The sequence below is a fragment of the Aythya ferina genome (genome assembly GCF_964211825.1).
Source record: "Aythya ferina genome assembly, chromosome: 7".
Lineage (NCBI taxonomy): Eukaryota > Metazoa > Chordata > Aves > Anseriformes > Anatidae > Aythya > Aythya ferina.
Window position 1 is genome coordinate 9,665,738 of NC_140302.1, and position 24,384 is coordinate 9,690,121.

At 45.7% G+C, this 24,384-nt stretch overlaps 2 protein-coding genes and 1 long non-coding RNA gene across 7 annotated transcripts; 2 read left to right on the plus strand and 1 right to left on the minus strand.

The window, feature by feature from the left end:
* SNCG (synuclein gamma) lies at positions 1-23,786 on the plus strand. 5 transcript variants are annotated; one of them, XM_084525314.1, is made up of 11 exons: positions 1-639; positions 4,714-4,755; positions 5,663-5,790; positions 12,066-12,143; positions 12,746-15,393; positions 16,300-16,398; positions 17,143-17,318; positions 19,037-19,172; positions 20,298-20,403; positions 20,785-21,032; positions 23,182-23,786. In XM_084525314.1, exons 1-5 carry the CDS (start codon positions 519-521, stop codon positions 12,764-12,766), a joined length of 390 nt encoding a protein of 129 aa, XP_084381440.1. In that variant the 5' UTR covers positions 1-518; the 3' UTR covers positions 12,767-15,393; positions 16,300-16,398; positions 17,143-17,318; positions 19,037-19,172; positions 20,298-20,403; positions 20,785-21,032; positions 23,182-23,786. The 5 variants fall into 5 exon arrangements, with proteins under 5 accessions (XP_084381440.1, XP_084381439.1, XP_084381437.1 ...); XM_084525313.1 differs by lacking the exons at positions 20,298-20,403; positions 20,785-21,032; positions 23,182-23,786 and adding an exon at positions 16,065-16,182 and having other exon boundaries at positions 12,746-15,127; positions 19,037-20,133; XM_084525311.1 differs by lacking the exons at positions 20,298-20,403; positions 20,785-21,032; positions 23,182-23,786 and having other exon boundaries at positions 19,037-20,133.
* Positions 15,244-16,233, minus strand: LOC311439522. The gene is made up of 2 exons (XR_014694787.1): positions 16,096-16,233; positions 15,244-15,655 (listed from the first exon to the last, which is right to left on the minus strand). It is a non-coding gene; the product is annotated as an uncharacterized lncRNA (long non-coding RNA).
* On the plus strand, positions 20,904-23,786 carry LOC311439511 (uncharacterized protein). The gene is made up of 3 exons (XM_084525319.1): positions 20,904-21,032; positions 22,476-22,538; positions 23,182-23,786. The coding sequence occupies exons 1-3, from the start codon at positions 20,972-20,974 to the stop codon at positions 23,286-23,288; spliced, it is 231 nt and encodes a 76-aa protein (XP_084381445.1). The 5' UTR covers positions 20,904-20,971; the 3' UTR covers positions 23,289-23,786.
* Positions 23,787-24,384: the final 598 nt, after the last annotated feature.

Here is a 24,384-nt window from a genome sequence, read left to right on the forward strand (position 1 = left end):
GGGTTTGTTGCAAACACTTTACATGTTTTCTACCTCCTGGGAACCCATGAGAGCTTGTGCTTGCAGCCCCTGGCAGAGGCACTTTCGGGATCTCAGCTCTTTAGTTAAAACCTCTCCCTCTTTGCTTGAGAGCATCCTTGAGTGAGAGCGCTGCAGCGTATTTTAAAAGCTTCAGCTATCTGGAAAATTTCCAGTAAGTCCCTTATGTACCTCTGTCCTCCTCTCCCCCTCCCTTCTTAAATCTTACCAAGCAGATCCATATCATTAATATTTCAGTATCAGCTGTTCACAGGCATTGGCTACTCTGCAGTGCACTTCATCAATAAGAGCCAGCAAAGGCTGCGAGGTTTGACACACCGTCCTCATCCGGCAGAGGAATAAGAGCAAAGACAGAGACTGGCAGGGAAAGCGAGCATCCAGCAAGGTCAGGGTTGCAGACTGCAGTCTCGCTCTCGAGGTGCTGCTTGCTGCTGCCCCTCACTCAGATCGTCCAGGTAGTACCCGAACAAGCAAAAAGGATGGATGTCTTTAAGAAAGGTTTCTCCATTGCTAAAGAAGGTGTGGTGGCTGCTGCAGAAAAGACCAAGCAGGGAGTGACAGAGGCTGCAGAGAAGACTAAAGAAGGTGTGATGTATGTAGGTAAGAGAGAGCTGCTTTTTATCCACATTTGAGCATGAACTGCCATGTAGATTGTCTCTGAGAAAGTCTGGGGAAATTATTCTGTGGCTGGAGCTTAGGAGTGAACATCAGGAGGTCTGGGTGATGTCCACAGCCCTGTCACAGAGCTGTATAAGCCTAGGATACCATGTCCACCCCGTGCCTCAGTTTCCCCAACTGCCAATTAGGCATAGGAACTGCTGCTGCCTGGGGAAGGCAGCACTGGCATGGTGCTGAGCAGCGTGCACCTGGGTGGCGGGTCTGTGCTGGGGCTGCTGGCCGGGACTTGCAGGGCATTGCTTGATCCCTGCTGCACCTTCTGCTGCATTCTGACCGGTCCCTGAGGGCCACCAGCAGTGTCAGTGTCAGGGCAAGCGCACCTTTCTGTCCTGAAATCCTTCCTTTGTTTGCCAGCCTGCATTGTTCCCTGTGCACACATTCATCTCACTTTACGAGAGACACCCTAACTCACTATGTACAATGGGAAGGCTCTGCGTCCTCTGCCCTGCCCAGAAATCTCTTGATTAAACCTCCCAGCTCAAGGTCACCCTTGGGACCCAGTACCTGCACTAGCTAGTGCATGCGATTTCATGGCTGGGTGGCCAGATACCACAGGTGCTATAAAAGCTGCAAAGGCCTCAGTTCCCAAGACTGATTACCCTGCTGCTTATTGCTGCCCCTTGTACAGGTTTTATATCTGCTGGATGAGGGAGATGTTTTTTTTAGAAGGAAAGTTTACGTGCAGACTCTTCCTGCTGTCATGCTTCAATATCCACAGCTGTATCTAGCTACTGTATTTAAAACAGCTATATTGACAGTAGCTATACGTATATATGTACACATATAAATTAGAAATGAAATATTAATTTTATGTGCAGCAGATCTGATAATGTCTTTATCCCTAATTTCTAAACACTCAGCTATTGGTATGCTGTAAATGAACATGTGTAATGGTTCGCATTTCGGTTTGAATCTGACTTGCAAGAAGAAAAGTAAACAGCATCCCTGTAAATAATTAAACCAACCACAGTAATTGAAACACCAGCCTGTGAAATGTCATGTCTAGGTGTCAAACTGTGGCATCCCTATTGCTTCTGCTGCTCCCTGGTCTGAGCAATGTCAGAAAGGATTCTTCTGAATTTTTATACCTAATTCCTTGCATCTCCTTTTGGTAGTGTTTTATGTCTCCATATTCCGACCTGTTTTCCATTTTCACACAGCCATGGGGCAAAGTATGAAGTCTGCTCGTGTGATTGCAGCCTCTTCAGTATTATTTCCTAAAAGCCTTAAAATGACTGAATGAGGATCAAGTAAGGATCAAGGTAGAGATGAGGAGGTTTGTTTTTCTTTTGTATACCACCAATTCTGCCCTGTCATGCACTGAACAACACTTGGTCCTTCACGGACATGAGAAGCAAAGGCCAGATGCTGATTAGCTCACAGATCTGATTTATAAATGAGCAGAGAAGGCAGAGGCCAGGTATAGCCATTAAAACTAGCGATGAGCACACAGTGCACGATGCCTTGTCTCTCTGTGTGCCACATAAAGGGTGAATCGGAGACCTGCGCTGCTCTTCCCGGGCACAGCCCTGTCCCAGCAGGTTGTGATGGAGCCACCAGAACAAAACACTCGCCGTGGGGTACCCACGGGTGCCGTGCTGCCACCTCTGCTGTCTCCAAGCCACACTGCCTCATCCTCAGCCTGTGCACCCCTGAGTGAGATGCAGTGGGAGAAATCAGGCAGCAGCCTCTGCCCAAACTCTGTCCTTGCCCGGGCATCAATGGGGGTCTCACGTGGACAATGCACGTGGGCAGTTCAGTCAGCCGCTGCCTGGGGTGGGTTACATGGGGGATAAGTGATGCTAAGGTTAATTCATGAAGACAATGCAATGTTGCATCAGAGGAATGAGTACACAGTCATTAATGTAATTTAACATTCAGAAGCACTTCTGTTTTGCCAGAGCCCCTCTCAGTCACGCACACGGCAGAACCTCAGGCCTGGCCCCGCACCTGCAGCACAGAGTACCCAAGGCTGACTCCTGCAGAAGGGGCAGGATGCATGAACACTTAATTCCATGTTCACCAGCCGCAGGTGAGGACTAAGGAGTGAAATGAGCTTGAGCATCAGGTGATCGCTTTCTGATTCAGCAGCTGTTGGTGCTGGCAGGGGCGCTTGGCGGAAGGTCGACCCGCATGTGGAGCTGGCGGTTGAGTCACGGGGCGCGGCCGGCTCCCCCTGGGCTGCAGGCAGCAGCACCTCCTGCTGCTCTTGCTCCTGACCGAAATGTGTTCGGGTGCTTTTCCTCTGCCTGTGTCTCTATCACAAACAGTGCCACCTGCCTTTAAACCAAGAGCCGTGTAAATAAATGTACAGAAGTACAGCTCTTGTCTTGCTATGTTTAATGCAAAGCTGAGGCCAGGACAGCAAATTAAGTACTTGGTTTACCTCAGGCCTCCATCTGAACTGATTTTGGTGTACCCGGCCCATCCAGGAGCTCATGTTCATGGCATAAATGCAACGTGCAGCTGCTCTGCTCACTGCTGTACATCTGTGCACACTTGTCTCTCATGCACATCATTTTAAAATCCAGTTCACAGCAGTGCACGCATAGCATCTGCATAATTAGTAGATGCAGTCTGCAGCCGTAACAAGCACAAAGTGAGCATTTCATCCCTTCAGTTTTATCACAGTTTGGGAGGGTGGAGGGAAATGTTCAGGGCACATTGTAGCAGGACAGCTTTGTTTTGCCCTAGGCAACCACTGCAGCCACCAAAATAAATTAACAATTGAGAATTACGTTCAATAATACATACCATTATATCAGGCAGGCAGGAGAGAACTGGGCTCAGGCTGTTGTTATCAGGGCCCTGCACCTGTTTTGCTTTTCAGGCTGTTAATGGGAACGAGGTGTGGCTGACTTCTCCCACCACACCCAGGGATGCTCCAGTACCACTGGAGTTAAAGGTCTGACTCACTCTGTATTTCTATCGCTTTGAAACCTGGCCATAAAAAACATTTTGTTTTGTTAGTATGGAAAACTTGAAAGGAGTCTGCATAGGTACAGATGACTTACAAAAGGCAGCACAAAGGAGCCAGTGGAACATTTTGGTGTGTGTTTATTCAACTTCGAATAGAGAGATTTGGTCCTTTTTTTGGTTTTGGAGTGCTTTTTCCCTACTGTGAAATGACATCTAGTTATTGGGGGTGGGGGCTGCCCATCCCCTGTGTGATTCCACATAACATACGTGCTGCAGCGCGCAAGCAGAAGGGACGTACAGCAGGTCATTTCATGTCTGGAGGAAAGCTGTGGGGATTAATTATTCCTCAAGGGCTACTTCTGTTGTAAACTGAATGCCTCACATCCTGTTGGCTTTTCTGCCTTGAGAACAGCAAGGTAAGTTACAATGTAAGCATATACATGGTGTGTATTTATAATTGTATATACAAACATCTGCATTCTGTTTATTGCTACCAGCAGGCACTTACCGCATGGTCTGAGGCACTGAAGTGGGAATCCAGGCAGTAGGTACATAGTAGGTGGGTGGCTGTGTTGTAGTCAGCCTCGAGTTTCTCCAGACTGTCTATTAAAAGTATGGGACGAACCTTCAAATGACCACTGCAGCCCAATACCCTGCTGAAAGGCAAGAGAGAGTCCTGGGTGTAATTCCATGTGAAAGAGTGAAATAAGCGAGATTTTACCAGTACATGTTTGTTTTGACTCTTAGCCTAACATTGACTTACCTCCACTCAACTGTTCTGTTCATTTGGAAGCACGCCAGGGACAGTTTTTTCATACTTAATCTTGTTAGAATCAAGATTTCTCAAGTCTGGGCATCTCCAGCCCACAGGTGGTTGGAGTTAACCTACTGCCTGCACTAAGGTACCCCCTGGCTTCTCTGGGGAAGGAAGCCAACCCCTTCTGCAGGCTGCATGAGCTGCCAGCAGTACCACGGCTCCCCCCCCCCATGCCTCAGAAGGCCAAAAAGCCACCCACGTCCAGACACCAGAGGTTCTTTGCCAGATAACACCGACTGACCACTTGTTTCCTTTCACAGGTACCAAAACCAAGGAAGGCGTAGTGCAAAGCGTAACCTCAGGTAAGTGCACAGCCCTGGGGGAGATGTGGAAATCTGTAATGGGTTGTTGTAGCCCTTAATAAGGCCAAATGCAAGGTCTCTGGGGAGCACCACTGATCTGTGTGACCTTCCATTTGATGAATGGATAGTGCTTGCCAGGAGCAAGGGTTCAGGGTCTGTCATTTGCACTGCACATGGATGGGAGAAAATATTTAATCAGCAGAGCAGGTCAAAAAAAAAAAAAAAAAACACCACATCTAACAAATGTTACTTGGCCAACTGGGCTGATTCACAGCAGTTTCAGCGTTTCACAAAGGCATACGTGCTGCGTGGCCTGCAGGGGGCTGTGCCTGCTTCAGCTCCTGCTGGGGCACAGCCATGCTCTGTGGGACTCATGCCAGGTACTGTGGCCTGCCAGTGGCCCGCAGGGACTTTTCTGGGAGCCACAAGCTCTGAGGCAGTGAATGGTCTGGACTGCCTTGAAGAGAGGTGAATGGATCCCTTCTGCGGAGAATTTCCTGACTGACTTTCCTGACTTTCTACCCAGCTGTATTACGTTAAACAGAACAGACAAATAGAAGATACCTGGAGAGAGGTCATACACAGTCTGAAATCCAAAATACTTTATTTGCTCAATTATCTCTTATCATTTTACAATGAATTTTTCACTCCCCAGTTACCCATGAAGGCTTCAGCACCTGCAGCACCCTGAGCAGCATTTTGGTTGAGACAAAGCCCTCACACGTATGCTCTAAATTCTGATGTGCTCTCCTATTAAAAATAAATAAATAAATAAAATCCAAATAAAGTCTGTAACAGAGCTGATTCCTTCCCTTACCTTGATGCAACCGTTTTATTGTCCTAGCTAATTTGGCAGCCTTCTAACAGTGCCTCACTCATTGACTTTCTGCTGCTGTTGAAATCCCAGTTGCTGAGAAGACCAAGGAGCAGGCCAACGTGGTGGGAGAAGCTGTAGTAGCCAGCGTGAACACAGTGGCGAACAAGACGGTAGAAGGAGCAGAGACCATCGTGGCTACTACAGGAGTTGTAAAAAAGGTATCCTTGTGTCTTCTTTGGATTTTACTTTAATTATCTGCAAATGTTTGCAGTTTATGGTTTCACTTATTTAAGGTTTTCAACAATATCTGTTATTAAATAATGCTTTATATTATTACAAAATACTTAATATACAATCACAGAATCATCTAGTCTGAGTCCCATAACGTCAATGACAGCAGGATAAGAGCAAGTAGTCCAGGACTGTGTCCTGTCAGGTGTCGATTATCTCTACGGATGGAGACTCCACAACCTCTGTGGGACACTTATACCATTGTTATGGTATAAAGAGCCTCAGGAGCCACAAGGCTGGCAGCTCTTTGGTAAGCCTGGTTGTTTTTGCCCTCTTTTCAGAGTTGCATTCAATAGCGCTGATAGTGACATGAGCCAGATTAGTCACAAAACACCCAAACCCAGAATCAAAGCAAAGAAAAGCTGGCCAAATTTGGTTTAATTGTTCAGACAGTTGGCTGATGAATTTCCTGACCTGAAAGTAAACACATTGTGATGTGAAATGGGGCTTTTACACACCACGTAAATCCTGAGAGAATAGCCTAACAAAAGAGGAGAACAGCAGCTACAAGTGATGCAAAATGTCCTGTGAATATGCAGAAAGGGCAGATAGAGAAGATCTGCTAAGCCCTTGGTATAAGGTTAATCTCTACTGCTCCAGGAACCAGCAGCTAGGCTGCAGGACTGCAAATATATCCCCCATATGCAGGAGTGGGCAACTTCTTGTACCTTTTCAGTGACCAAGCACAAGGGTGGTTGGCCCAGGAGAGGTAAGAATTTGCTGATGGCATAGGTCTGTCATTCAGACCTGAGCTGCCTGCACGTCTGGCTAGGGCAGAGCAGCAGTAGGCAAGTTTTCCACAGGATTAGGCTTCTGAACTGTCATTTTGGCACCTTCTGTCGATACCCGCCTGCTTAGAGTTAAAATGGGGGCTGATCAAGAGGAAAAAAATGTAGGATGTGTCATGCCAAAGGGCAGCATACAGGAGGGAACCAGGAAACTGCTTCTGATACAATATCACAGTGTCATGCCAAATAGCAGAGGTGGGCAGCAGAATGAAAACGGGGGGGGGGGGGGGGGGGGGGGGGAGCAAAGCAAACAAGTCACAGGAGAAATAAATGGAAGGAAAAAAAAAAATTTTTTTGTGAAAGAGAGGGGTTCATCTACTCTGGTGCTGTAGTTTAGTTTGGATTAGGAGTGCCAGTCATCCTCACTCACCATACTTCAGCTGTGCCAGCGAGGCACCCGGGCTCTGAACGCACCCCGAGCATGTCCTGGCTGCAAGTGGGCTGATGGCCATGGGGCCAGAGCTGCTCAGAGGGGAGACCTGGAAGCTGGGCTCTTGCACCAGTTGCTTTCTTTCTCTCCAGGCCTGTGCCTACCTTGCTGCTCAGTTTGCTAATGGAAATACAGCCAGAGGCTGCCAATAGCAGTACGGGGCACTGTAATGCATTTGAGACCCATTAGAGATGCACTAAGACAGAAAAGGGATAGCAGTTAGATGTTTAAAAATTGAATACGTACTGTGAAAACCTTGCAGTCCTGAGATTATAGGCAAGTGTTCCAGCCCTGAAGTTTGGGATAGCTGTTGTATCCCGTCCTGAGACTTGTCCGTGTCCAGCTGGTCCTTCTTTTCTACTGCACAGAGCAGCTGCTGAAGTCTTGCTTTTGTCTTCAGCTGCCCCCAGCATAGCTCCCTGCTGGCTGTATGGCGAGGCTGCTCTGTGCGAGGGTCTCTGTGGGTAGGTGGGGGCAGTGAGCAGTGCTGCAAGAGCCGGGTGGCCGAGGAGGCACATTCCCAGTATTTGTATCAATTACGGGTGGCTTGTGGACATTTAATCTGGACGTTTGACAGCTGGTGCCAGTGACAGACACCTACAAGCAAGGAGGAGAGATTCATCATTACATTTTGCTCTGGGCTGCCACCATGGGGTCTTTGAGCAGCACGGGTGCAGTAAATGGTGACTTTGGCTTATGGGAGTGCGTAGGCTTGGAAGAACCCAGCTCTTCCTGGTGGCATTGGCACAGCACGGTAGGGCTTTGTTGCTGCCCTGGTCACTGCTAACTGAGTACGTGAAAGGACCAACAGTTTGTGAGGAGTTTTTAAAATATATTTAAGTTAAAAGATTATAAACACTCCACGTATTTTTCTGATTTGCAAAGGAATAAGACCCATCAATAATGGGTTTTGTCTGTGGCTGTGTACCCATCTCAGTCCCTGCAGTAGACAGTTGAGGGATTTCAGTGAGATAACCACCCATTAAATATCCCTGTCTGAGAAGAGGATTAATTGTTTATCTGCATGACACAGCACAAAGTTTGCTGCATTGCAGACACCGTGTGGCTGGGAGCGAGCACGTGTGCCTAAGCACACAGGCTCACACACGCACAGCAAAAATCCCTGGGGATGGGGGAATTTCCCCAGCAGCTAATGCTTCCCCGCAGTTCTCCCTCCACCTCAGTCTTCCCTTTACATCTATTTGTCCTGTCAATTTTCATATGGTTTAGTTGTCACCTCGTAGCTCTGCCATGCTAAATTGGTTTTGATCATTTTCCCTCTCGCTCCATGGACAATTTTGGCAGGTGTCAGTTCTGTGCAAGCACTGTGTGTGTTTGTGGCTCCCGTTGTTCCTCCTTGGGCTGGGTCTGGTGCACATGTGCCATGCCCGAGCCTGCAGCTTTTATAACCACTGCGTTTTGGATAGGAGCAGTTCGTGTACGTGTACTTAATTCTGCTTATGTGAAGACGGTTGCACCAGAGGAATTAAAAGCAGAAGCTGACAGGGCCACTCAGCATGCAGCCTGTGCTCTTTTCTCACTTGTGCACCCAGGAGTTGCACGCCTGTCCCGTGCAGAACAGGAGGTCAGTAGCACCCGTGAGGCTTTGAACTCCACAAGGCTTGGCAAGCATGTTCCTGCCTGAGGGCTGTGCCCTGACCATCCTGCCAGATAATATTTGAAATACAATAAAAAATGTCTTATTTGTATAAGCAGCCCCAGGAAACCCTTCAACAGCCTGGCTGTGAGGAAGATGAAAATCCCACCACCCAGAGGGTTCGCCTGGGCCTGCGCACCCACAGTGCCAGGGGGAGGCTGCACTTGCTTTGGCGTCAGGGAGACCCTCAGCCAGAGCTCTCAGCATTGTCCAACTGTGCTCAGCCCCAGGCAGCCCCCCACAGTCCCTTCACAGGCTCCTGGGGGCTCGGTAAGGCTGCCCAACAGCATTACTTGTGCTCCAGCACGAGGTGCTCTGCTGCTGCAAGGGGCCGAGCCCTTCTCTGCCTCATGCCATTGGTGTCCCGTGGCTGGTTGTTAGATTTGTGGCAGGGTAGGTTGCCAGTGCACCTCTGTGGTTCTACACCTTTAAAATAATAATTATTTATATCAAATAATCTTGCTTGCCAGTGAATTTGTGTGTTTGGTACCTCATATTTCAGCATCCAGCATTTAAGAGTCTCCCTCCTTAACTTTATCAGGATTATCTCCCTATTTATCTCATAATTTGGGGGGCTGTTAAAAAAAAATGCCTAAAGCATAATATGGATAAACATATGAATTTAATTTCATGTACAAACAGAGAAGCATACAGCTCCAAGTGTGAGCTGAAGAAAGGAATTTCACAGAACCTGTAAAACAGAGAAATCAATATAGATGAACAGAAATCTATTCCATTGAGAAATGTAGAAACAGAGAATCAAACCGTAAATAATTTATTTGCAAAACCTGTGAATTTTTTAAATCTGTTTTTACAGAACATATTAAAATATCCAAACCCAAAGGCCTATAGATAGTATGCTCTATGCAACTCTGTAGGAGCTTTTAGAAATGGCAGGTCCTATTTTTTTCTGTTTTTCACGAGCGATATCTGAACAGATAACCATGGTTCATACCTTTGAGAGAGATTATTTACAAAAATCTACTATAGTGTATATATTCTATATGCATATATATATAAAATCTATGTAGTATTCTTGTAATGAATCCTAAGGTTTTGTTTCATTCAACTATTATGTTAAATCATTTTCTCTCTACTCTAGCCAAAACAATTCAACACCTGCCCCCCAGAAAGTAGAAAACAGCCCATACCAATTGCAATGAGTTTTTTTTTTTTTCCCATTTTAAATAATTTTTCTAAGACAATATATTTCTGAGGAAAAAAGTAATTATCTGGTTGTCGTTCAAGAACAGGAGTAACATTTAACAGGTTATGTCATGGTTGCAACATGCCTTTCCCTTAGAACATTTTATTCTTTTTAATTAGAGGATGAACACTGACAGCAATGTCAAAGCTCTTGCTGTCCTTCATGAGAAGCTGGATTTTCACCCCTGCCTTCTTGCCCAGCAGCACACTGCGTATTGCTGTTACAGCTGGGGTTGTTACCTGTGAATCTCTGGCTCCTCATCCATCACGAAGCCCCTTACAGCACGTGGCCCGCTGTATGTATTGTTTTACTGGCTAGTCACCAAAAGCCCGGCCAGCTAACACCCAGCTGAAGAATGCAGCCGGTCCTCCTCTAGTGCTGGCTATTCTGGGCAGGGTGGGGAGCGTGTGAGAAAAAGGCTGCAAGGAGAAATCCTTAACACAGACTGACACCTCTTCATCCTGCAATTGTGCTGGTTCCTGCCGCCACTGCTTAGGAAGGCTCTCAGAAAGTATGGTTGCTTCCCTTTCTACAAATAGAGGGGTGAGTCACTCCTACCCTTTGTAACTCAGTCTTGACAGAGAGCACAACGTAAGGGATGCACCGGGCAGCACAGGGGCTCAATGGGGCATCGGCAGCGCGCTCCTCGCTCAGGTGCAGCTTCCTGAACGGGGTCCTGAGGGAGGGATCTCCTCAGCTCCCTGCTATGCTGGAATATAGATCTCCATCACATGCACAATTTAATATTTTTGGAGTGCCTGGGCTCATTTGGCGCAGGCCAGACCAATGCTGGCAATAATCACCTCTGCCAGCAATGCAATACAAACTAAGCACACATTTCTTAGGGAAAAAATCCCTCTGCGCTCATCATATGGAGCCACCCCCAGTGCAAGGCTCTATTTACAAACAAACAAGTCAGATCTCAGGAGCTGGGTGAAATGAATTCCCAAAGCTGCAGTGGGAATGATTTCTGGGCTGCCACTGGTACTTTGGCGATTGTCTTTCCAGGTGGCTCCATCTCTTACAAAGAACGTGAAGTTCAATTTCCTGCTTAAATTTTCAAGGGATCTGCCTAATACTCATAACTGTGAAATACGTGCTTTTTTTATTTTCTTTTAATTTCACATCATGTCTTCTTTCTTAATTCAGTACTAAAAGCAGCAGTGTTGGTTTCCCACTGCTGAGAGCGGTTGTGATGGGACAGGAAGGACACATGTAGAAGTGAAGGGTACCTAATAGCATTTTCATCCAGATGCAGTCCTAAAAAGCAGGAAAGCACTCGCAGATGTAGAGACAGACTCCACGGAAGCTTTTTAATTTGTTCCCCAGGGATGTGGGGCTGTTCCATAGAGGCGCTGTTATTTCTGCTTCCTCCTGCTCTTGCCGATGACCTATGCCAATTGCATAAAAGTGCATCTCTGCTCTCTGTGCATCTGCTGTGCACATCCACCATGTTCAGGATTTGTGTCTTTTCTTCTCATGTGGTAAAAATCACTTTTAAAGTAATTTCCTGTAATATTTTTTTTTCTTTTTCTTTGAATGGGAAGGTAGCTGAAAGATGTGGGGAAGTAGCTAAAAAAAAAAAAAAAAAAAAAAAAAGTGCTTACAAAAATGCTTGGATTTCAAACATAAAGAAAAGCTTGTCTTTTGATAATAAAATTTTATCTGAGTGATATTAATGCTACCACAACGCTTCTATGTAAAATTAGTTTTAGTCTGTGCAACCAGTGCTTAGGGTAAATGGGATAACGTGGGGGAAGGCTGAGCATGATCGTACTCTGCGTAAGTTTGTTTCTCCCAAGTTTCTTCAAACACAAAGAGTCAAAATCCTCTTTGATCTCAGTGACACAAAATAAAACCTCAGGAAAAGAACTGATATCACATATGGTAGAACCTAAGGCAGGCTGCAGGAAATCAAATTTCTTTTTCTTAGGCCTCCTCTCTAATAAGCTACACAAAAAATGGATTCAGAGCAACACGTACCCCCCGCTGTAGCGTTTTACTCGCACATGTACCCTTCAGACCCAGTTTGCGCAGCCCCCTCAGGCAGCCAGCCCAAGCTGAGGGTGATGTCTGTGCTCGTGCTGCTGAGACCAAACTTCTCCTCTGTGGCTTGGCAGGAGGAGCTGGCCCCGCCGCAGCAGCCGGGGGCCGCGGGAGAGGTGGCCACAGCTGGGAGCGCAGAAGGCAGCAGAGAGGTAAGGAGACGGACGCCCCAGCCCAGCTTCCCTGCAGCCCCCCAGCTCGAGGCTGCACCTGGTTGTCCTCCGTGGTGGTGTTTTTCCCCAGGAGGGTTCTGCTCTCTGTACGGTGGTGATTGTGAATCTGCTGCACATTAAGCCCATTGGTGTTTCCCTATTAATGAATTATTGGATGAGAGCTGAGCTCAGAGGTTGTTTTGCCGCTTCCTTTTTAAGGACCAAGAGGTTGCCATGAGTGACAGATTGTCAACTGCTGCTTGATTTTGGCTTATTTTGGAATGTAAACACACATATAATAGCTAACGTTTTCCTATGGTTTTATCATCACACAGAATAGCTTTTCCCTGGTCTCAACCAGACTTTAATTTTTTTTTTCCCCTACTCTAGCTGCAATGCCCTTTTAAAGCCAAACATCAGTTTTGGGGTCGGTTCCAGCTCTTGAATTAGGGCAGTAGAGCTCTTGTTGCACAAGATGGACAAATACTGCCCAAGTGGCATTTCCCTGCCAACTTCAGTCCAAAGACCCCTGGCTGTCCCACAGTTTATATATGTTTTCCATGTGAAAATATGTAACTGTTCTCCTCTTACTTCTCTCACAGGGTGAAAGTGAAGGCAATTAATCAACTTAATGACTTCTAGCTCAAAAAAGGGAATCCCAAGAGCATACATGGAAATACTAGCTGACACTGCAACAAGGAAGTCCTGCTGTCCACAGACTAACTGCATTCAGCACTGTTGTCTTTCATTTGCCTCATAAACCAACCTTACTGTACAATGTAAGTCAGGCTCCCGATTGTAAGGAAAGTGTGACACTTGACCAGGGGTGATCCCCCTTCCCTCCATTTCCTTTGTGGCTTCCTGACCCCCAGCTTTGCATGTTCTGGTGCTCTGGTTTGTTTTGGTGGGGCTCACTGATCCATGGCCCATGTCCACCTGCACTGGCACTTGGGATCTCTAGGTATTGTGGATTATTATTTTTTTAAAAACTAATAAAAAAAGTGTTTGAAAAAAAAATTGTTGGTTTTATTTGCACAGTTTACATGTCAATACTTCCAAACTGAGGATCTCTTCCTGTGCAAGTGTGCCACCAAAATACAAGCATCTCCAGACCATGAGGGCCTTAGATCGTGATATAAATGATGGGGAATAGTGACAACTTGTATTTCTGAAGTCAGCAGCGTAGGTAGGCCAGCTTTCAGTCTCTCAGGGTTGAAAAATAAAGACTTTCACTTTTTAAGTAAATAAAGTTAAATACAGACTTCACGCTTTTTAAGAATACCCTTGTGTTTAAGAGATTGTATATAAGGGGAATTGGGAAAAAGGGTGCTTTATAAAGGAATATAAAAGTCACCTTGAGCTTAGATGGCATTTGTTCATTGCTGTTTACCCTATGCACACCAGAGCTTGAAAACCCTATCCTGCAGCCTTCTGGGTGCAATGAACAGCCAGTGTGTGATTAAAGAAACGTGACGGACATGAGCCTGTGAGATCTAAAGTGTGTTACTGCTGGTACAGGCAGGTGGGATTACTGTGAAATGAGTGTGGTAGCAGATGTCAGAGAATTATTAGTTTGATGAGAACATGTAGGCTGCTATCAGTTATCACAGCCAGGCAGTTTGCAGGTAAGCTGCTGGGTGAGGCAGTAGAGACCTTCTGCATTCACAAGCGTGGAGAACTGAAAAATGTTACAAATTTATTTCTGTAAATATTGAAGAATAGTTTTAAAACACATCAATATGTATGGATCTAAAAGTGTTATATTTTATCAACCAATAGGCAGAGCATCCCTGGATTCAAGAGAAAGCAGTGTAACCTGTAGAGATTTAGGCTGCTTCAAAATCAGGCTGTTGACCTTCATTAAGGGGCATAATGATAACTACTGAAGGCGCTGCAGGAGAGACTAGCTATAGTGTGGAAGGATGTAGCAAGTGAGATACCAGCATCTCTCACTTATTAATGCTATCTATAAAGCTCTGCCTTGCAGAGCGTGACAGATTTCCATCCTCGCAGATGTTTGATCTCTACAAGGGCAGGGAACAAAAAAGCACTAGCAGAGATAACAGCGTCCCTCAAAGGGCTTTATATCCAACATGTGCACTCTTTTCTGATGCCTTGCAAAACATCTACAGAATTCGCCCATAAAATAACAAAAGCTCAGGACAAGATAAGAGGGTGTAAGGGGTTGTGATGCTCATGCTTAGGAGTGGGAGGCTAGCGGCTATTCTTAGTGCTCACTGGAGAGAGGCAGGAAAACAGACCCCTTGCTCCGAAGCTTTGCTTAACAGTGATGCAAAAAAAATGTTCTGCCAGGCAGAAGGAAGGTGGAGCTGAGCGCCCTTGCTAGCTCCAGCACATGGGGAAGGTAGGGGCACGCATCAGCCTAGCCAAATTGTAAATCAAAGCAAGGAGGAAGCCACTCCCCAGACGCCTGTTGTCTCTTGCAGGCTTTGCCCTGGTTCAGAACAGCTTAAAAGGGAGAATTGGAATTGCAAAGCAAGGGGTGCAGAGGCACTGCACTGCAGCAGCAGGGTCTATAACTGCCTGTGGGAGTGGCCTGCAGCACGCCACTTGTGGACGCTGCAGCATTGCTTTTCCTGTGGGAAGAAAATGATTTAACTGATGTTTACACACCTGTATCTTGATTTTAAAACACTAAAAACACTGCCCAGCTACTGCATAAATACCTGAATGCTGCCCAAAGCTCTGCTTCTGCTCCCACCAGTGGGCAGTTTCCTGGGCAGGCTGGGTGGGTTCGGCCCCTGCACACTCCTGCTCTGTCCCAGCCGTGCTCAGAGCTGCCAAGGCCATTTTTGGGCCTCGGGCAGGAGGTCAGGCTGTGCCCTTTCCTCCTGCCGCAGCACCTGCCTCACCCTGCCCACGCGTGGGCTTGGCAGCTTCCTCTTCCTCCCCACCGCTGCCTCAGGCTGGCCTCAGCCTGGGTGAGAAGAGCGGAGGGCACAGCCCCGGTGGCCCTGACAGAGGTGAGGAAGCTGGAAATGTGCCTCCCCTGAGGGAGAAGGGTCTGCGTGAAAGAGCTGAGGGCTTGTCTCCTAATTACTTCATTGAGCTTTGTGGCATGCAACTATTTGGTTCGCCGTGTAGGAAGGACACCTGTGCTTTTAATGGGTGTTCACACAGACATAACTACAGGCGATGGAAAGAAACTGAAAAGCGTGAGCATGGAGATGTGTCAGACAACATCCCATGGTGGGGCCTGAGGGAAATGCTGGCCACCTCACTGCCCCAGGTGAGTGCTGATGGAGATGAACAGGCCAAAAGGAGTCTTCTGCTGACGGGCCATGAGCTGGGAGACCAAGAGGTTCTTCTGCACATCTCATGCTGTGAGTTATTTAGGTGGACATTGTCAGCATGGCACTGCTCTCACAAAAAATGTTAATTCAGTCCTGCTGTGGGGTGGCAACGCCAGCTTCCATCCCCGCTGCTTTTGGCTGGAGCTTGGTGGTCCCATGAGGCAGGAACAGCTGCTGCTCCATGGAGGTTCAGCTTTACTGTATGAATGACCAAAAAAAGGCTGATTTATTTATTTATTTCCCTCCATGTAACAGCAGAACTTACTTTCAGTGTAAAACCAGAGTTAGGCTCGATCAAGTGGTTTGTTCTGATGCAGGTCCTGGTCCTTGGGGGGGTTGTCCCCCCACAACCAGGCTTTAGCCAAGGGCTGAGGAACACACAGGCCAGGGTTTCCGAAGGGGTTTACCTGGTGTGCAGGTAAAAAAGCAGCGGGTCTCTCATGAATGCCTTAACCTGTGCTTGCTAATTTAAATGCAAATCAGGTAATAATAGACTTCTTAAAGCCCCACTTCACCAGAAAGCCCAGTTTTCATGTCTAGATAATGCATGCCCTAAATAAAATTCAACTCAAAGACCTGCGGCTCTTCTTCCTTTCCATGTATCTAGAAAATATCCACGGCCATCCCATGGTCCTCACCTCAGCTTTGAGCCCAGCTCAGCACCTCACCACTCCTGGGAGAGCAGGACCAGGTCTCTCTTCCACAGCCTTGTGCCAGATCTCAAGGTGGTAGTCCAGGCTTTCTTATCTTTTTAACTCTTATAATCTAAGGACCAGACTTATTTTTTTTTAACTTTTTTTTTATTATTATTATTTTTATTTTTTTATTGCCTGACAATCCAGGAGTTACAGGAGAAGTCCATACATACTGGCCTTATTTTAATCTCAAGTCTGAAGCAGACCTGACTGGGGATTTCTGGGGGACATTACTACCCCTGCAAGGTAAGACTCAGTCAGACCTACTTTTCTCCCAGTTGAATTTCTACATTTGAACTGGAAGGTTAATTTAGTTTAATTAGAACAGCTTTAGCTTGATCTTTAAATGAGTAACACTTGACTTACATCTTTTTTGTCAGCAAACAGTTCTGTTTCTTAAGGTAATCATCACATCCTGGCCACTCTAGTGCCAGGCTCTTATAGCAAATGGAGATGTTGGATGTCACATACTTTGTTAGCTTCAGAAGTGACTTGTGCAAAACTTTTCAGCCCTGATGCATCATTGTATTTACCTTACTGTTGGAAACTCCATTTATCTATAAACCCCAGCCCTGGTAAAAGTATAATTGAACAACAACAGGAAAAACAAACAAACAAACAAACAAACAACAAATACATGTCAACACTTTCCACTTAATTAACCCTGTTTGGCTATTTTCATGTGTACAACATGAGCTCTAGCTGTTGTTGAGTACCTCTCACACCTCTCAGGTAATGCGACCAGAAAGGCTGTGTTACTGATATATGTGAGGGTGTTCAGAGATGTGTCCTGCCATGGTGGAGGTGGGAATAGAAAGGAAGTCAGAGTAATTCCTGGTTTCCCTGCAGTGCCTTAAGCTTGGCTTTCAGTGTCTCAAAGCTAGTTGGGCTGCATGTTCAAAGGTGCCAACTAGCTCCAGGCAGAGCCGTGGCTTGTGGAGCCCTCCTACAGCTTAAGGAATCAGTGTTTGTTTTTCTTCCCCCTGAAAGGAAATAACCCACTGCTGATCAAAGGCACTGTCGAGGCATCAGACTGAGAAGGTGCAGATACAGAGAAGTCTGAGGAGCCAGGCAAGGAGCATCTTGGTGGGACAGGGTGCACACTGGAGGAGCCGTGCTGCCATCAGTAGTGATGTTTCTCCACATCTCAGCTCTGGCCAAGCAATGTAAGTGATGCACCCACACAGAGTAACTTTTAGAATAGCCTGAAATGTTAGGGGAATCTCAGCATGCAGCTCTGCCTGCACAACCTGGTGCCACAGCTGGTGTTAACTGGAGTGTCTGAAGTCTCAGCAAATACTAGGGACTGAATGGGGCAAAAGTCCAAACCAACTTTCCACCTGTGGGTGGTTCGATTTGACCTTAGGACACACTGAATGATGCAACCCAAGACCAGGAAACCCATTGAGAAAGAGGTAGTCCTTGGGAGGAAGAGGAGTAAAAAGCTGTAGGTGTACTTAGAGGCTGGAGCAGTGGGTCAATATCATGGAGAATTGAAGAGACTGAGAGCACAGAGGCCACAGGGTGTTGGCATACAACTTTCAAAATACTTTATAGTACCCTGCCCCACCCCTAGATTTTCTTTTCCTGAGACAGCACAGTTGAGCGCTGACAATAGCAAAATGAACAATCCCACAATACTTGCAGGTCAGGTCCATCAGGAGAGGGATGGATCATCTCTGACAATGGTGGCAGACTATCAAAAAGCATACAATAGAGTCAAAGCAAAGACTGGGATTAATGAAGACTCCAAGTTACTGAAAAAGCTCACCCAGATGTTCAGGATAGCTTAACTCCTACCGAAGCAGAGACAGCACTTGGAGTGCTCCCCAGGGCACCATGAGTGCACTGAAGTGCAGCTGCAGGCACAGGCTGGTGCTGGGGGGCTGGTGGTGGCCACCCACACCTCGTGGGCTCGGTACTTCCAGGGCACTCATGAGAGATCCACGGCAAGCCCAGCATGAACATGCATGGGGAGATGCTCGGTGAAACATCTGTCAGGTGACCTGTATCCTGCAGGAATTAATGTAAAGCCATATGGTTAGTTTGCATAGTTCATGGATCTAAAATTAGAAATAAGTTACGTTTTTACTTTTGCTATTCCTTAAATAGTCTGTCTGTTTCTCTTGTGATATTACTCCCTTTGGAGGCCAAGACAAGGCTAAATAATTTAGAGAAATACTTATTTGGTAAAAGCAGAAATAGATTTGATCTACATTAGCAATCTCAATATTCATAACAAAATGAAAACACGGGAACAAACTTCTGCAAATTCCTGAGCAAATGAAATTCAGGTCATCATATTTGCTCATGTCAATCATCCTTTTTATTTCTGAGCACTCTGATGTATGCCTAACATCAGTCCTAAATGCTTCATATGAGCTTTAAAAGTAACATTAACTCACAAAGTAAATAAAGATGATGTAAGACGTTTCAGGAATTTTCTGAGGTGGCTTCATAACTCTGCAAGCCACCTGATGCACAGACCTTTTGGTCCCATCATGTGGGGCTAATTCGTACCCTACCATGGAGATACGGTGGAGAACGTATTACCTGGAATTTCTACATGGTAGGGTATGCACTAGCCCAATATGATTATTTCTTCTATTCTGGATTGTATTATAATGATTTACCATGTCATTTTGTTGGGGACATGTAATTGTCTTAACTTGGTTTTGGATTTGTGTATTCATTTATTTGTTTTCTGTAGTTGGGACAATTATATTAATGATAAGGGTTATATTAATGATAAGGATTACATCAGGGTAGGAGCCATACTGCTGTGCTGCCTCTAAAATACTGTTACAATACAGGGCTTGTTTAATATTCAGTACAAGCATGTTTCAGTTGCAAATGTTACCCAAATTCCTTTTCTCCCTTCCAGGCAGACTCCCTCAGCCAGAGCCAGTGGGGCCCTTGAGCTGAAATTCCAGCAGCACAGAAGAGATGGGAGGACATCTCTCTGGAGCTGTGACAACCTGCTTGGAGGACGCTGGAAAGCCTCTTTCTTGCTTTTGCTAGTACGACTCCACACACAATTAATTGAGGCGGCAGCAAGCTGGCTGAGGGTGCTGAGAACTGGTGAAATCTGACTGTTGTGGTTTTGTTGTTGCTAGTTTCTTGGGTTTGAGCAAGAAAGATAAGTAGGTCTGTGGTGGTGTTTTTGTCAAAGAACTGCCACGAACCCCAAAATATTGGTGTCTTTTATCAGAGATTTTGCAAAGCCAAGTAAGAAAATTGATCAGAAAAAAGAAATCAGCGAGGAATCAAGAAAGATATGAGATGGGAATGCGTAACTAAATGCTAATTGACCTGTCTTGGAGGAAAGAGGATTGCTGTCTGAAATAAGTGAGCGGTGCCAGCAGTGCAGAAGTTGAAAAGAGCTCTGTGCAGTGCCAGCCCAAATAAAGCCGCGGAGGGAAGCAGTCTGTGTTTGGGCTTGTTTTCTGCTGCTCTTGCTCACTTGGGTACTAATGAAGTACTGAACTTACAAGAGCTGTCACTTCCCACCCTAGTTTATCCACGGTATCTTGTTCTTGTGCCCATTTCCCAACAAAAAGGCTTTACTCAGGAAGATGAATGTTGCCATGAGCGTGAACATCTGATCCAGGACGCTTTGTGCACTGGAGGCTGGTAATGAGGAGCCTCGAAGCTGGCAAACCCACTGCCCCTCAGCTCTGCCCAGGCACAGCGGTTTATTTGTACCGAGTTTCTTTGTGCACAGGATTGGTGGCAGAAAACATAAATTTCAAAGGCTGGCAGGAACCTGTGAAATGCCAGAGGTTAAAGCCAGAAACTGTTATTTAAGTAGTGATGTTAGGTGAGGAAATGATTTTAAACAACATTGCTGTACCAACAAAATCTGTAATACGAAGTCATACTAGGAAATAGTGTTTTTTCTTGTCTTTCTTGCTTCATGTGAGCTTTAAAAGTAACATTAACTCACAAAGTAAATAAAGATGATGTAAGACGTTTCAGGAATTTTCTGAGGTGGCTTCATAACTCTGCAAGCCCTGTATTTTTATAGAGTAAACATTTTCACACTTCCCCTTCCCATGATAAATATTAAACCATGGTGCATTCTTTCCAAGCTTTTTTTTTTTTTTTTTTTTTTTTTTTTTTTTTTTTTTTTTTTTTTTTCCCAGCTGTCACCCAGCCTAGGCAAGGCCTTCACAATGTTGGCTTTTTGCAATCCAACATAAACATGCAACTGGGAGGATGCCAGATTTGCATTTTCGTATGAAAACACAGGTAAAATTACAGCCCTCACAATCAGAAAGTATTGCATCTGACCAGAAAAGTGCATTGTGATTAAAACTGCTAAAATCTAAATGAAGTTTGGGCTGCAGCTTGTCCTCAGGAGGTTCAGCTCTGCCATAACACTTGGGGAAGGAAGGAGGAAGCCAGCTTGGCTAGGGTGAACTCTGTAGTAGTTTTCCAGACCTCTTTATGGAGCTTAGCTCAGTGGTTTTCTCTGTCTGTTATGGTGGAACAGGATTTTTTTTCTGGTTTTGAATTAAAAAAAAAAAAAAAAAAAAGCACTTATAAACAAAGACAAAGCGATGAAGCAGAAATCTCCACCTGGGCACACCTTCTCATTGGGAAGGGTAAATAAACGTCTTTTCTGTTTAGATTTTCAGTTCTCATTCCTCAAATTCAAACTCCACCCATCGCACCAATCATCCCCAAAAGCATCGGCAGGTCTCCTGGCACATGTATAAAAGCAGACGGGGCAGGACACCCCTCACAGTGTGCTGTACGTTGCCAGGTGTTGAACTTTATTGAAGCAGAGGGCTGCGAAGAGGCATCAGGAGCCACCATGTCGAGTAAAAGCTTCCAGGGACTGAAGGAGCAGGCAGAAGGTGCAGCAAAAGATGCTGGTAAGAAAAATGGAATTTCATTGTCTTTTTGCAGGGGGGTTAGTATCTGCTTTCACTTACCCAAACCAAAATCTGAAGCTACAATTCTAGCTTCATTGTAGCTGATTAGACGTCCCGTTAACAGATAACATTTGAGACTGGACAGTAAAGGTCCTGACAAAGAGATGCTGCCCTGCTTGCAGGCAGGCCCACGCTGAGAGCAGGGCATGGCTTTTCCTTTCCTCTCCATCCCTGGGGCTACACTTTGGCCATCACCTGGAGCAGGCTCCAGCCCTGGCTCTCAGCACAGCCCAGGCACCACCACTGCCTCTGCAGAGCTGGTGCAGGCACTGCTGAGCACGGTTCTCCTTCAGCTCTCCCCAAACAGATCTTAAACCTGGTGGGTTTGAAGCATTGGAGCCTTTTTTTTTTTTTTTTTTTTTTTAACCCTAATGACCTTTTGTATTTAGCATTTACTTTGCTCAGTGTGGTCTTTTTCCGTTCTCTGTGGTGGTTTTTAAGCTGCTCTCTGTTCAAGAGTTGGAGTTGGCCTTGAATGTTTGCTACTTGGCCTGAATACCAATGCCTTCTAGTAATACCTACATTGATCAAAATGGGCTGTTTGTAAGAAATAATACAATTGTGTTTCTATTGTAGTCTTATCCATCAGTGACCACCAGATTTTACATGGTTTAAAAAGCCTGTGTATATAAATATTCCCGTGTTGTAGGACCAAGTACTCTATTGTTATTAGCACTGTGCATTGGAAGCCAACCTTGCAATGCAAAGTATAATAGCTTCACCTTTAAATGAATTAAAAAAAAATAAAAATAAAAATGTGTATAGCTTACTACAGCGTTTTATAGTATGATCTTTAGAGTTTGTGTGCAGACCATTCCTAGGAGGGTATAACTTGTATTCAATACAGTGCTGGATTTAGGTCCTGCAAGCACTTTGCAGTATAGCTGAAACTTGTGAGTGACTCCACTGACTTCTTTAGAGTTGGAATAAGGTAGAGTAGAGTACTGCACATCTGGGAGCAAATGTAGAGTAGGCACAGAGACCTGGTGGTACTCCTTTCTGAAAAAATGAAATAACCCTTGCTGCTTCCTGAACGTATTCCTGGCATTGAGGGATCATTTCACCTTCTAGCAGAGGCGGTAAGGTAGCTGCCACTTTGATAAGCTGTCACACAGCTTGGCTACAATAGCACAAGACTATTTTTATCTTCTGATCTGTCATCTGTGTGCCCGGCTATCAGTAAGTGCTGATGACAATCTCACAGCAGCCTGCTCTGGCAGCACCCATATTTCATAGGGTGCTCATGAGCAAACCCCACAGCCCCAGCGTGTCTGTGGCAGGGACATAACCTGCCACCAACAGGGAAAGCCTACTGACACCTGAAACTCCTATGAGCATAAGTGTGAACAGATGGAAATGTATGTTTTGTGTCCCTAATTACAGCAAATTCACTGGGACAGGCTACACAGGATGCAGTCAACCAGATTACAGATGCCAGCCAGAAAGGTATGAGAAATTAGGTTCAAGTCAACAGGAGATGGAGCAGCTGAACACACGCGCAGCAGGCAGCTCCCATTGCCCCCTGTCCCATGGGCACGCTCAGGATGACAGTCCTCTGCTGTCAGTGACAATTTTGGCCTTTCACAAAACCCCTGGGAAAGGATCTCTGGATCTGCCCCTTGGTAGCACCATATGCTCACCAGCAGACGTCCCACAAACAATGACCTGCCCCCAGTCACCGTGTCTGGTGCATGGCACTCAGCCTCATGCTCAGACTTCGCCTTCCTTTAGAGAAAACTTGTGGCAACAGAGCAGACAAAACTTTGTTCTTCCTCCCTGAGGCTGCAGCAGGCTGGCGATGCATCCCGCCTCCTCCAGCCCCGAGGGCAGGAGTCCACCCTGGCCCAGGCCAGCCCCGAGTGCCTGCTGAGGCAGCAGCTGGGGTCAATCATTAATGATCCAAGCTGGAAGGGCGCCGAGCACAGAGCTTTGGCAGCTCATTTCTTATCACTGGACGCTGGCAAGATATATCCCTGTATTCTTATAGACTAAACATTTTCACACTTCCCCTTCTCATCATAACTATTAAACCATGGTGCATTCTTTCAAGCTTTTTGCTTTTCTGTTAATTTTTGTCCCTCTCTTTCAGTTATCGATAAGGCTTCCAAGACAGCACAGGATGGTGTAGAAAAAGCAACTGGACAAGCTGCAGAAGCCATGTCTGGCTTTGGGAAAAAATGTGGACTTAAGAAATAATGTTAATTTAAGCAAACAGTATTGCATGTCAAATCCATCTTAGTTCTGCAACTCCCTACTCCTGTGTGTGGAAAACTGAAAGCTGTTTGAGATCTGGATGACTACTCTCTCCCCAAGTAAAAAATCATAAGGCAGAATGCTCTCCTTATCCTTCCTATAGGAAAATTACATCTCTTAGCACATCTTGTAACATCTGTTCACAATGTTCTGTTCAAAATGGACTGTAAGGCTTCAGCAATGTTATTGCCCTGCTCTTACAACAGTGCAATAATTGTTGCCACATTTGTTGAGTGTACTTACAAAAATAGCAAAACTGTTAATTTTCTGGGGCACCAGAATATTCACATGATGAAATTAAGTTTCCTCTCAGTAATCAAAAGTTAAGCTGGTGTTATATTTCATGGCGGTTGTTCACTCATTCTATTTTGCTGTATTTTCAGATTGAGATAAATAAAAAGTACTATTAAGATTTCCACCCCTCTGCCTCCCCGAAATATATCACCTTGTAAAGTACTCTTGCTGCATCATTGGGCTTTCAGTAGAGGATCGCAACATGTCCTGCCAGCCTCTTTTGCTTTGAATCCCAAAGAGGCCAGTGACCGTCCCATAAGGTAGGTGCAATGAGCAGCAGTCCCTGAGCACTGGTCACAGGTACAGCACACACAGCACAGTGGGTACCCACTCTCGAGGTGTTGGTGCTTAGAGCTGGCTGTGCTGTAGAGCAGAGTGGGCAATCTGCTGGCCTGGGAGATGGAAATATTTATTTTAAATTGCTGATTGCTGAGCAATCAGAGCCTGGCTGCAGCCTGGCAGGATGCCCACTTAGGCTTTCCTTTGTCAACAGAAGGCACTATTACCCACTTATTCACAGTAAGTGCTCTTACCTTTGCCTTTGGATGTTTCTCATTGCTAAGCAATTTTGGCAATATTTGCCTTTTTTTTTTTTTTTTTTTTTTTTTTGACTGTATTGAAGCCTCACCAGTCTGTTTTGGGTAAAAAGCTAATCTGGGCCTTACAAAAGAAAACCAAAGACTAACTAAAGGCATCTGGATCTAAAGAAACAGGGCAGCCCAGGCCAGGTTTAAACACCACTGTC

Coding starts and splice junctions, on each gene's coding strand:
- SNCG (XM_084525314.1), top strand. CDS start 519: ATGGATGTCTTTAAGAAAGGTTTCTCCATTGCTAAAGAAGGTGTGGTG. Junction 5,791..12,065: donor CTACAGGAGTTGTAAAAAAG/GTATCCTTGTGT, acceptor GTGGCTTGGCAG/GAGGAGCTGGCCCCGCCGCA. Junction 12,144..12,745: donor GCGCAGAAGGCAGCAGAGAG/GTAAGGAGACGG, acceptor CTTCTCTCACAG/GGTGAAAGTGAAGGCAATTA.
- LOC311439511 (XM_084525319.1), top strand. CDS start 20,972: ATGTCGAGTAAAAGCTTCCAGGGACTGAAGGAGCAGGCAGAAGGTGCA. Junction 21,033..22,475: donor AGGTGCAGCAAAAGATGCTG/GTAAGAAAAATG, acceptor CCCTAATTACAG/CAAATTCACTGGGACAGGCT. Junction 22,539..23,181: donor TACAGATGCCAGCCAGAAAG/GTATGAGAAATT, acceptor CCTCTCTTTCAG/TTATCGATAAGGCTTCCAAG.